The sequence below is a fragment of the Asparagus officinalis genome, chromosome 6 (genome assembly GCF_001876935.1).
Source record: "Asparagus officinalis chromosome 6, Aspof.V1, whole genome shotgun sequence".
Lineage (NCBI taxonomy): Eukaryota > Viridiplantae > Streptophyta > Magnoliopsida > Asparagales > Asparagaceae > Asparagus > Asparagus officinalis.
The window spans coordinates 33,407,171-33,421,551 of NC_033799.1; the positions used below are offsets into that span (position 1 = coordinate 33,407,171).

The 14,381-nt window shown below is 34.5% G+C and overlaps 1 protein-coding gene across 1 annotated transcript in view; it reads right to left on the reverse strand.

Annotated features, from left to right (window-relative positions):
* The window catches only part of LOC109844328 (T-complex protein 1 subunit alpha), a 23,326-nt gene continuing 9,196 nt past the window's right edge, over nt 252-14,381 (reverse strand). The window contains 9 exon segments of the mRNA XM_020413314.1: nt 252-562; nt 683-773; nt 3,643-3,746; nt 3,833-3,961; nt 4,688-4,792; nt 4,889-5,023; nt 10,117-10,203; nt 11,005-11,101; nt 14,213-14,381. The exon segment at nt 14,213-14,381 is cut by the window's right edge and continues 4 nt beyond it. Of these exon segments, the coding sequence (XP_020268903.1) occupies nt 476-562; nt 683-773; nt 3,643-3,746; nt 3,833-3,961; nt 4,688-4,792; nt 4,889-5,023; nt 10,117-10,203; nt 11,005-11,101; nt 14,213-14,381 (1,004 nt within the window). The 3' untranslated portion in view covers nt 252-475.

Consider the following 14,381-nt stretch of genomic DNA (forward strand, 5'->3'; position numbering starts at 1 on the left):
CATTTCCGATACGGATCTGAATATTGTACCAATATGACAAATACAGTTTAGCACCCCTAACGAGAGCCTTCTTTATGCTAGACCCATCAAGTTTGAGATTGTGTAAAAAGCGCTATGGCCTATGATACATAAATGTTATACCGAAACTATATAGTTCTCATTTTTCTATTATAGATTAGGGTGATACATTTGCACTAAATCATGCCCAGGTGATCCCTTGCCGCGTTTTCATACTTGAAACATGGTTAACATAAGCCAAAAATCCAAGAGGCAAAATTTCATTTTCAAACGAAAAAAAGGAGGTAGCGATCCGTGAAGAAGACACTACAACCAAGGCATCAAATTTGATAAACTGCTCAGTGCCAACAGTAAATGCTGGAAAAAGAGAAATGAAACCTTGAAGACATCTAAATAATTCTATCGCCTCTTCAGCACAGGGTTATACATTGAGAAACCTGGAAACACAAGTTAAGGCTTAATCCTCCTCGTTCTGTGATTCATCTTTAACAAGCTTGATCATGTCATCAATTCGCAGAATGGTTATGGCAGCCTCTGTAGCAAACTAGTAGAAGGGGGAAAAAACGAAATAAGTCAATACAATAGACTCCATAACAAGTATATAAATGAAAGCTATTATGCTAACTAATCAAGCATAACCGTAATGTGGTTAACTTTGAGTTACCTGAATTATCTTCACTTTGCTCATTGCAGGCTCAATAACCCCAGCTTCAAGATTATTGCGGATTGTACCTTTTGAGAGATCTAGTCCCATACTGCAGGAATCAAGTGACAGAGCATAGGTAAAGGTTGTAATGCATAAGTTTCTTTCTCTAAAACTGAAAACATATCATGTCCTGATGTCCCATCATCCATTTCATTCTGGTAACCAGAATTATATGCTTCTAAAAATACAGTGGGGAAACTTGAACTAATATTCGATGACTTAAATCTAGTTGTACATAGATAATCTCACAGATGATACATAGGTTGCATGACAACATGATGTTCCAATTACTGAAGAAATATAGATTGTCAATGTTTCTCCATGACAACCTATAGAGAACCAATGTCTCGAAGCAAACACAAAAAACGATCTAAATATAATATACTTGGACGTGTTGATCCTTTATAGATGTGCGTAGGACACTCCGTGTGATGTATCCTCATAATTGATGCCCCATTGATGTATCTAACACATTGATAGATTTCTCCAGCCAGGAGGAGTAAAGGTGTTGAGTGTATGATGATGCATTCACAATTTTATTTGATTTCTAGATGCACTAATTATTTAATTTTATATAAATCATTCAAATTCCTAAGCAAGAATATAAGTGTTCACATGCTGATTCAAATGCACATAAATTGTTCTTTTTGTTCTTGTACCTGTGATGTATAAAGCAATGTTGAGAATAACACCGCATAATGTAATGCTCACCTCCCGACAACATAATGACGTAATGTAAAACATGGGTTAGGTGTTTTATTATTTATTTAAAATATTTAATAAGTAAAAAAATATTCACAATGACTAATAAATAGAATCATCAGATTTTTATGATATAACATTGTAAATATTAAATATATCATCACAATTACTCAGCAAAAATACACCATAAATGCTTAACAATCAACCAAAAAACACATGTACTAGAAATTTGAAACTAAAATCAAAGAAAACACGTAAATTCTATGTAGTTATTTCAAAAGATTACCTAAAGTTTGTCAGGTTACATAATGTAAAATATCAAGTTATGTGACAGGTATTTCCACACGATGGTATCAATATCTTAGATCACCTAAATTCTATGTAGTCATGTAATCAGTATCTAATACTATATAAAAATATGTAGCATTTTCCCAAAAACCACGTTTAAAATAGGGTCATTTCATAAAAACCACATTTGGTTTTCAATTTAAAAGGCTTTTGTTGCAATAAACCACTTGAGCCCACTTTTTAGTTAAGTTTTTAGACCCCACCCAACCTCAATTCAGGATCATCTTCTCTATTATACTCGTATTTAGCAACTAATATTATAGCAAAACCAAGAAAGCTTCGACTTAAAAGTCAGTCCTTGTGGTTTTGCAACAAAAAACCGTTTATAGGTGGTTTACATGTAAAGTGACAATGAAAGGTGATTTATAAACTAACCCTCTATTAAAAGTGGTTCTTAGGGGGGAAACCTAAATATATCTACATAATTTTGCCATATATTCCATACTTAAGTCCTAGATTTACATAACTTATCACATTACAGTGTAGATATTGTGTCATGTCCATATCCCATATTTGTATCCATGCTTCTAAGATTATAAGGAAACAAGATGTGGATACAAGATGGATCAAGTATCTACATAAGATTTGAAATATGCAGAAAAGAACTATGCACAAAGCAGGTTCTGCTGATTAACTTGTTGAGATTTATGAATTTGAGTTTGTTTGCATAGACCTAGTGTGAATGTTGCTCCTGCATAGAAATGATTGGTGTTGGTTTAAATAGTGGGATCCGCCAAAATGTTTGGGTGGATCGACTCCTTGGTTCAAGCAACCAATCTCTTATTAATTCTATATGTTACGGGATAGGATTCATATCTAAAATTTGAATAGAGATAATATTCTTCCTTACTCTATATATACAGAAGTGAGGGTTTTTATTTTAGATAAGGGGGTGTTATTCATTGGTGTAAATATTGGGATAATGGGATAATTTTTGGAACACTACTTTTGAGTTTGTTTGCATAGACCTAGTGTGAATGTTGCTCCTGCATAGAAATGATTGGTGTTGGTTTAAATAGTGGGATCCGCCAATATGTTTGGGTGGATCGACCCCTTGGTTCAAGCGACCAATCTCTTATTAATTCTATATGTTACGGGATAGGATTCATATCTAAAATTTGAATAGAGATAATATTCTTCCTTACTCTATATATACAAAAGTGAGGGTTTTTATTTTAGATAATAAGAGATAATATTCTTCCTTACTCTATATATATATATGCAAGTGAGGGTTTTCCATTCAGAATTACAGTAAATAAACAATAATAGCTGTCATCTCCTCTCCCATTCGAGTTCGTGTTAACAGGTTAGTAGCAGGGTGATGTGCGAGGGCTTCTCGCCATATTAACGGTGTCCTCGTCCTCTAGCCGTTGTTCAAGATTGGCATATCAATCCTACAATTAAAGATCCATACAGTAATCCCTAAACTACTTTTTATGATTACTAGAAAGCATGCTAGGATTTTTTAAATTTCCACTGTGCATAATCTAGTTGTAGATTGCCCCATTGCAAGCGAAGTAGTCATCCAGATTCTATAATTGGTAAAAAGAATTTAAACAAATCAAGTCAAACAGAAACTGATACATTGAGGGCTGACAATCGTTATAAAGGTTATCAGGTTGATTATAGCCACATTTATGATGTAACAAAAGACTTGGAACTAGTAAATACTTACGTACAAAAAGCGATGGACAATGTAAATGGACAAATATATAATTCAAGGAATTTAATTTTTGTTTCTAAACATAAAGATATCATCAAAGAGGAAAACAGGAAAAATAAGTACCAAGTATTACTCAATAAATAGTAAAAAAAAACAATTTAAAGTTCCACAATACCATTCCTCAACCAAAAAAGTTCCACAATACCTTGAAAAATGTTGCTTATCTGCCTTTATTTGAGCAGTATGGTGATAAGCCCTGAGTTTTGCAACCAACTCGGTTGCATCCTTTGCAGCATTAACAGCAAGTACCTACATGAGGCCCAAAATGACCCTTATTAATAAAGTAAGCAAATGAACATAACAAAACCAAACCAAGCAATATAACCTACTGATACCTTAGGAATAACCAAAAGAGATTCAGCAAACTCTGCAATTGCTAACTGCTCTCTGGAACCTAATGTAGTTGCAAAATACTCTAGATATACAGATAATGCAGACTCCACTGCCCCACCACCAGGAACAACCTGCATCATCAGCTCAGATGAGTAATCTGATACTCCAAAAAGATGACAAATAAAGAGGAATTTTGACATCTAAAAAGACTGCAAACTTTACAAAAATTAAATTAGTGCTATCTATGTCGTAAATAAGATGGATCCGGAAACACGCCGGAATTAGAAAAGAAATTACCTACAATGACACCTTAAATTATTTGTTTGAATAAAAAAAAGACACGCATGCGTTTCACATATGAAATTAAAGTTTGGCAAATTTCACAATACCGACAATGACCATAAATTATTTGTTCGAATAAAAAAGAAAAAGAGACGCGCATGTGCTTCACATATGAAAACTTAAAGTTGGGCAAAACCCCCCCCCCCCCCTGAACTTTGGGGTTTTTCACATAGACCACCAGAACTTTGTTTACCTCACATAACCATAAGCATAACCCCCTTGAACTTTGGGGTGTCTCCCAAACCCCCTTGAACTTTGAACTTTTCTCACCGACCCCCCTACTTGAACTTTGAGGTGTCTCCCAAACCCCCTTGAACTTTGGACTTTTCTCACCGAACCCCCTACAAATGACAAATTTTGGGAAATTTTCTCTCAAGAACATTTTATTGAATTGCAAATTACAGGTATGGATTCCATGGGCAAAGGTTAAAGTTCCGGATTGTGAAATTAACCCTTTAAAGTTCTTAATAGAACTGAAAAAGAAGTCAACATATCACATTAGATGTCAAGCTTACTGCATTCGACTCAAGGGTCCTCTTCACAATGCACAATGCATCATGCAACGACCGATCCATCTCATCAAGCATATAGTCATTTGCACCTCTAAGAATCATGGATACCTGGTAAATGCAGACATGATAAATAAAATTTAATACCAGTCCGAAATGATATAGAAAAGAAATCTTGCAATATCTTTCCTAATACTGAGTACTAACCGCATTTGTGTTCTTTGTGCCCTTGATCATAATCACATCATCATCAGCAATACGTTCCTCCACAACTTCATCAGCAGATCCAAGAAATGATGGATCAAATGTTTCCTCCCCTTCCATGTCAGCAAAGGTTGAAACCTGCATCATATGAGTTAGAAACTAGCCATGATATTGTACATTCATTTCACAAGTTCCAAAAGCAGAAAATGGATGATGGACAAAGGAGGAAAAAGAAGAAATGCAACAGAGGAATATATACACAGAAAAGCGAACACAGTTCTCACAAATTTCAACAATAACCTAAAGATAAAGCTGACCAGCTAACTTGATATTTTTTTCTCAACATTAATGTAAGAAGTCCATTCCCATGGCACATCTTAGTAGCAATGTCTATCACTTTTACATGATAGCATTGGACAGAAGTAATACAAGTTAAACAAGTATTCATCAGGGAAACAATAATTGTTCTGGCTTAATAACAGAACACAAGTCAGTAAAATATCTCTGGATAGCCAGAATAAATCATGGATTAACAGAGGAAAATCAATATGTAGATCATCAGAAAAGCTAATTGTTGATAGTTGGTAGCATCAGAAACACAACACAGACTTAGTGAAATTGAAATAATCCCGAATGCTAGAAGCAAAAAGTAAATGTTGGTCATGGAAAAGCAAGAACTCTGTCAGAAATACTCTTCCTCCTGACAGAAATCAAAGTTTTACAAATATTCATTAGAAGATTGAAAGTCCTTTCTATAAGAATTGCCACTTTTATTTGTTTCCTTTTCTAGTTAATTATTTGGGAAATGGCAACTCAGGTAGGAGTTTGAGATTGATATTAATTAGGCATTGGGTGATCAAGCCTGTATATGGGCCTGTTAACTCGAACTTTAGTAATTCTTTGATGTTTGCTTGCCAACAATGTGAATTAAATTATCTCCTAAAGTTTTTTTTAAGAATAACTACTTCTCAAACCCTCTCCTCTTGTTTAATTTTCTATGCTACTTATTTCTGTCTACTCTTCTCTTTCATGGGCCACTACAGTGACTACACCAACAACCACCAGCACCATTCAAAAACAATAGAAAGAAAGAAAGCTCGTCATGGTGCTATCTATCTATATACTAAAGTGAGGCCCTAAACTGCCCCTTGCGACTTCTTAGAATTTTGAATTTTAAAATTTATTTTGTCACTAATCTCAAATTTGGTGTGTTGGGGTTTTAGAATATGTAGATCAAGTTCAATGGAACGGATCATCCACAATGTAGCTCAATATAATAATATAATATATATATAAATGATGATGGTAATATGAAAAGTTACCCAACTTTTCATCATCCCACTATCTTCTTAACACGCAATCCATTAATTTACTCATTCATAAGCCATTTATTCTCCCATTCCTCATTATCATCTTTGTGCAATTTATTGGTCTTCCCTGAGCTTAAATAGATATAAAAATAAAAGAACATAAAGAAAGGGATTGAAACAAATCCTCAAATATCAATGAATTAAATAAATCAAAATATTGGTCTAACCAAAATATATTCTTCGATTTTGGAGAAAGATTGTTGAAGGCCTAACAATGCTACATGTAGCTTCAACTAGACTCATAGTTGAAGCGATTATCTCTCAAATACTCTCTCCGATCATCTCTTGGAATTTTATGCTTCTGATTAAGGTAACTTTTTCATGTTTTTCTTTAACTCTTTAAAATTATTGCTACAATTATTGTTAGAATTTGGTTGGATCAGCATTATAAATTAAAAACAAACATTTAGTCTACATTATTTCTCGTCACGTTATTCGTAAATGTTTAAGCAAGTTGGAGCAGTTGCATTTTTGACTCAACTCACTTAATTAATCGGTTGAAATATCTAAAAAAGAAGAATCAACAAAATAGAGGGAATTATTTGGTCAATTATTTTTTATTCAATTGCCGCTCAATATTGATTTGCTACTATAACATTTATTTATTTATTATTATTATTATTGTATTATATGAATACAGTAATTCTACTTAATCATGAACCATCTCCCTTAAAAATAGGCATTATTCATGAATTTTTAGCTTCTATATAATTACTTTTCATATCATTTATTATTGAGATGATTTATCTAGAAAATATTCAAGATATTTGTTGACATTCATATTTTTGGTGTTTATAAGAGAGTGATATTGATAAAATTCATTGTTCAATCAGTATTTATCGAATCATAATATTACTACAACAGAGCCAATTCTATATTATTTTGCTTTTGTTAAAAGTAACAAACAATTGTGATTTCAATTTTTTGGTACATAAAATTAATTTTAAAAAATTATGATATTTATCTAGTTTGTAAACTTCAATAACGTATAAATCCATGCATCGCGCGGATCTTATACTAAATGCACAATATTAACAAAATTAGAAATTAAACCAGTCTAAGGTCCCGATTTAGTCCCTCCACTCAGGCGTACCTTCCTTGCAATTTGGACTTATGCCCTCCGTAAAGATAATAAATATAAAAGCTACGGAAAATTGCATCTAAGAATAGAATTTTGAGGATCCTCCCGACCTTTTCGGCAATGTTAAAACCCCATTTACCCAAATGAATCATGCGTCCACCACCTGTGTCTATGGGAACTTCTAAAAATTCTCAGTGTACCCTCCCTTCTCCCATGTGAAACAATCCTCTCTTTTCCCTTCTTTTTCCCCTCTTTTTTTAATTCACTCATCTCTCCTATGAACATATAACCCACTGCCCTAAAATATCATTTCATCTCCTCACCTCCTCTCCCCTCTTCGCTGAGTGATAGTGGGACAAACGAAGGTGAAGTGACGGCACAAATGAAGGCGGAATGGGGGCACAAACAAAAAAGAATAAGAAGAAAACAGTGTTCAGGTTGTTCTATATATGCTGTTGGAGCCTTGGAGGCAAGGTTTTAAATATCGGATGTCGGGTTCATGTCGGACGGCTGAAATCCATGTCGGATAGCGGAAATCGGGGATATATCGGGGGACATGGACTAAATATCGGATTGTCATATCGGGTGGGCGCATATGTATAATATCATATCCTAAATGTAATCTACGCATTCCTAAATTCAATATAAGCATACTTTATAAATTTTATAGACTAGATATATAAAAAAGTAAACAATATATGATGTTTAGGATCACTAACCAATTATATTTGCATATTTAAATTGACAAATTACATAACTTGGTATGAATTTAGAAGAGGCAGCTGACTGTAAATATCTCCTATGCATTAGCATTTGAATTTGTTATATTTTAATTTTATAATTCAATTACTAACTTAAAATTAATTTTATTGACAGGGAAAATATTCAAGAGGGAGGCTTACCTGATTTTGAGAAACCCCGGAGCAATCGGGCTTAGATTGATTATCAAACATTTGTAACATTATTTGATGGAAATGAAACAGACTGAGCATTCAAATTGACAGTTGAATTTTCTATTGCAAGAATGTAATGGTGTAGTCTTAAATGCTTTAGGATGGAATTTTCTCTATGTGCATTTTGTCCTTTTTTAATCGCTGGGGATCAAATCATGAATTGTTGCCTCTCTTCTTTAGATTTAGCTATCTGATGCAGAAAAATATCGTGCATATGGAAAACAAAAATTATAACAGGGCTTATGACCAACTTATAAATTTGCGCCCTCAGGATCCCAAGTTCTCATCACCAAACAAAAACATTTGAGATCGCTTTTAGAGATGAGACAGTAAAACAAGTCATCAGTTAGCAACTCAACAATCAACAGTAGGAAATAATCCCTTTTAAAGATGAGAGGGCGGCGAAGAACAGAAACTTGTGCGATTCTGAAAAAAAGGAAACAGGCTTACCTGACATTTGAAGCCAGCGACGAAGATGAGAGGGCGCTCAGAGCGGCTTCAAGGGCTTCGGATTTCAAGGACGAAGATGAGATGGCGGCTCAAAGGGGGGAAAAGGCGGCTTCAACGACGAAGATGAGAAGGTTCTTCGAAAAGGCAGCTTTCAAGGACAAAGACGAGACGACTTTCGAGGACGAAGTCAAGGAGGCTCAAAGTCGACGAAGACAAGAAGTCTTCAACTTCGGCGAAGACGATAGACGAGAAGGCTCAAAGTCGACAAAGACGATGACGATAATCAGAGATAAGGCGAAGACGAGAAGCTGAGCCCTAGGGTGTTTTCAACGACGATGGTGCAGACGAAGACGAGAAGGCGGCGTAACCTCGTTCGGTTTTCAACTACGAAGACGAGAGAAGCTGAGCCCTAGGTTTTTCTCCATTTTTGGTAATTGATCGGGTATCTTATCGGGTTCGAACTGAGCCCAATGAACCAAACCCAACCCATTAAGCCTGAACCGAAAATAACAAATATCAGACGATTTTTTCAACGTGAAATATCGGCCGATATATCCGATTTTTAGCCGATATATCCGATTTTTACCTGAAAATCGACATCCGACTTAAATTATCCGAATGTAACCAGGAAACTCAATTTTTACCAAATTTTGTGGTGCCAGACATTTGGACACAATAGGACACTCACACAACATGTCCTATGATTTGGATCACTTCTCATGTAATAGAAAAAGAAAAATGTAATATCATTATATAGTTGTACTTGAAGAATAACAAGGCTAAGAAATTATATTAGAGTATATCTACAAAAGAAACATAGGAAAAAAAATTGAAGTGTTATATAAAACTCGAATATTTGCCATGTGTTTTAAATATACTGATGTTGTTAGGTATGCAAAGAAGTGGCGTTAAATTGAGCCCACTGCTCATCTGAGTATGGGATACATTATATTTATATTTATTTATAATTTATATTATCCATATCTTGTACCTCCAAATTTAAAATTTGTTGTGTCAGACGTTTTAGGACACTTAGCACTTGACAGTTGACACTCATGTCTCGTTTCGTATAACTCTTATTGTAATACAACCTAGGCGGGAGATATACAGCATATATTAATGACAAACTGATAATAACAAAGAAGATATGCTTTACAAGGAAGATGCTAAAATGTTGAAAAATAAACGGATCATGTAAAATTTAAATGCCAGATAAAAGAAAGTCGATATCCAACCCTGATGAGATTGATTCAAAATTTCAAATAGAACTTAACATGTAACACCTACAGGTTTAAGAAACCTACTATATTGACAAATTTATGAAGGAATAATAACATTGCCAAATATTTCCTTCGCTAAAAGGGATTTAAAGCATACCGCAGTTGCACCGGTGGCCTTGGCAACATGACGCATATCCTCTTTCCTCACACGTCGCACAGCAATTGCCCCAGCTTCAACAAAATACTGAAGAAAAAACATATATAAATAGATCAAGACATCTACAAAGCAAAAAACTAGACGGGAACATACTGAAATCCAAAATAGAAAAGAGAAAAACTTTATATCAAGAGTAAAATTCTCAAAACACATAAAGTAACCACCATGTATTCTTAATTTACCACATATGAAGACGCATAACAAGTATGAGACTGCATAAATTTTTTATACGGTCATTGTTAACATCTTCCCGCACAATTGATGATGTACGTATACCACTGCAATTTTGCACCCACACACATGTGAATGCGTATGTGACTAGATAAATCGCATACTCGAACATACAAATAAGAATAATATCAATAGTAAATGGAATACACAGGTGCGTAATAGCAAAGTTCTCAAAGATCACGAATTAAAACAAAAGCGCTTTGGAAGAATTATCAGTCCTTTAACATGTTAATGCTCCAGGATAATTCAAATTCCAAGTAAAAGACACAGCAGTATATACCTATGTTATGTTGACACTTTAAATGAAAAAAGCACGGAAAAGCTTAACCACACATCTTCAACACATTGTATGGGTATTACCACAGGATATCACCATATCAATAAGATAATTATGAAGAAAGAGTCGGTTAATGCAGGAGTATGGAACATGCACTACATCAAAAGAAAAAGGCAGTTGGAATAATAAATATAGGTACTCAGCTAAAGGCTCCAAGCTTTGAATATTGGCATGCCAAATCATATTGAAAGAGTTAAAAGCATAAATAGTAACACTAACATCAAATAAATAAATAAATAAATAAATAAAACAGCACATACCTTCAATGCCATATCATCAATTCCCTTGGTTGTTAGTACAACATTGGCTCCTGCTTTTAGAAGTTTTTCAATCCTTTCTTTTGTTATATCAGCTTCTCTGCAAAGACAAAAGGTTAAATTAGCGCATGATGGTAACCAAGAAGATTCTGGGTGATGCATACGTTGGAAATATACATGCACGAACTCAACCAGTCCAGCCATAGAAAAAAAGACATTGCTAGCTGCTCATCGTAACATAAGAGGTGGAATGTTGATTGTATAGCCAAAATTTGAGGAAAATACAAGAATATAAAGAGCAAAAGATAGATTTTCTATGGTTCGCGTATCGAGAAAATACAGTTGCACAATTTGGCCCAAAAAATCGTCACACGCAGATTGTCTTTATAAGTGTGCCAGCTATCGGGGACAGGTTGCTTTCACTGCAATATCTTCTGACAACATTTTTTCACCTTTTGGTGAACAAGAAAAAGATACATAATATGAAAAAAAATGAGAGTTGGAATATTGAAGTGTTCAACAGCGCAGTCCAAGGGAGTTGCATGACTACTTTTAATGTCTGATTGTTGCAAAGGCAAAAAGAATCATTCCTGTTACAGGAGAAAGAAATGGTGACGAAATGACTTGCAAACCACTTTCAGATGAATCAATCAAATAAGGCTCTCAGGAGCTTTGGTATTTTATGCCCCCTGACAATCATGGGCTATAGAACAAAGGGACGGATTGGACTGTGGGCGGACACACGACTTTGTACAATGCTCAATGTAAGCTGGAAAGTTCTATTTAGCTGCCTGTAGTCAACATCTAAAGCTTAATTACAATTTGCATGAGAATTTCCACATGTATGCAGTCTAGTCTACTTGCTGTATGTCTTGTGTAGTTATATTATAATGCTTTGGTTTAAGGACTTTTTAGATACAACGTATGTTAACTGGGTACTTCTAATATGAAGCCGTACCCGCACCCGCACGTACCTGTACCCAAACTCCTAGGACACTCCTTGCATATATGCATGTATTTATTTGGACACGTACTCAATTATAAAATGCATGTCTTAATTTAAAATGTTAGTCATACATTTTTTTGGACATATATCATACACTTCACATCCACTTCCTGAAACTAGTTGGACACACATCAGGTTCCGAATTACAATTTTGAAGGGTCGTTTAGATGTCTACTTCAAAAACTAGTGGTTTTTCAATTTATAATCCACATAATAAAAGAAATATAAAAATGTTATAGGAATTTTAATTCTCATACTTGTTCTCATATAAATTATTAATTCCAATAGATAATATATGCATATAAATATTTACACATCCGTGTCCCCGTACCCTACCATTTACAAATTTGTCGTGTCCCGTACCCAAACACGTACCCATGCAACATAGGATACAATCCATAGATATTCCTCAAACTTTATATTTTTATATACAAACACACCCCTTAATTAAAATTTTCAAGAATCACCCTAATCAGTTAGTTGAAGTTAAATGTCTTGGTTGAATATAGAAATGACCTATGTTTCCTTGCCATCCTAAGAATTCATACTCGTATTGGAGAACAAAGATAATTAGCAGCTTACATGGCTGCGCAAAAGTATGTAGTTGATCACAAAATTGAAAAGGGGTTATGTTGTCCAGTTGTGCAGAGTAGCCAAATAATCAATGGGAAGCAGATTATGCACCTGCACAATCGATTATATGAACAAATGTGACTGAGCAAAAGATATGCAACCATCACGTCAAAAAAGGGTTGTGTTCTCCCATTACGCAAAGCAACCACATAATATATCTTGAGCAGATTATGCACCAAATGTTTGATTACACAGATGATTACATGTATTTTGTTCTTTAAGAACCTATCAATTATGTACTCAACTCCCTTACAGGAAAGGGGAAATAAGAGAAGTAACATGAGAAGTAAGATAATTTCTTTATAATGGTCTATTCTGATCACCGGCAGTAGCAACAGAAGCAGTTGGTACTGCTATGCTGAGTTCTTCTCCACAAGCCATGGCTCCAAACAGCAGCAGCAAACAACTGTTGTTACAGTAGTTTTAACTTGAATTTTTAAACTTAAAAGAGAACTTTTTTTTCTTTTCTGATTTATCCCCCAAATATCAGTAAATGATTTTATTTTGCTGATGCATATCCAAGTACCATGTAAATGCACAGTGTATGCTTCTTTTAAAGTTCTGTCTGCTCTTTGAGACATTATCAAAAACTGGTTGTCTGTATGACTTTACAATTTGTTGAGGCCAAAAAGTTTGCAATTTGACAATAACTGATTAACACTGTGTTACCCTCTCCTTATATTTATGCATGTCTATGTGTGTAAATGAGTATTCTTGGTACCAAGGACATTGGTCCTTGGTTATGAGGTGACCACTTTTATCTACACATTAAAAGGTCACCTCTTGAAGATGATCCCACTTAATTACTCACCCATTAGATGAGTGGATGAGAAGTGGCCACCTCACTATCAAAGACCAAGTTTGGTCATTGCTACCAAGGATACCCATATTCCTCGTATATAATATACACATGAGTGTGTACAAGTGTGTTCGTATAGTAAACATTCCACATGATTACACACCACAGTCCATTTGCATATTACGTGCCTCCCAATCAAACATGTAACTTATATGTGCTTTAGCTTTACAACATTAGTCATCCTTATCCTGAGTAACATCAAGCAAAAGTGGAGTAGACAGAATGTCAACAAAAACTTTTCATGAATCTTAATTGGATATCCCATGTATTTACTCCAAAGCCAATTGATAGCTTACAGATATAAGGGAGTATTTCAAAATACAAAGATTTGAGGAGGGTATATAAAAATAAGGACAACTTTGAGCAGATAAATAAAAAAACCATAAGAATAAGATTATTGATATTTACGTAGTATATCAATAATTTGGATATGCAGTGTAGCTATACAACAGTCTTAGATAAAGAAAAATACTAGATCGCAATAATGATACTACAAAGCATATGAATTAAAAATAGCCTGATTTCATTACCTACATAAAAGTGAGAGCTAGAGAATTTCAGGCTTCTAAAGTAATAAACATGACAGAGCCTACCTTAACCACACTTCCCAGAAAGATAGCCAATAATATGAAAGTAATCAAGTTTAATGACTAATTCTTCCTTTCACCAGTTTATATCACATTCTAAGAGTTGGAAGTGGAAGGAAACATCACCTCTGACGTATTTTTTCAAGTTCTCTAGGATCTGAAACTAAGACCTGAACACCCATTTGCATTTTTGTCTTTTGAAGATTAAAATCAAGACAAGCAATTCTTGCTGGAGCAACCCGAGTAGGCATCCCTTGAGCAGCACGACCGGTGTTTAAAGCATATCCGTTCAGCA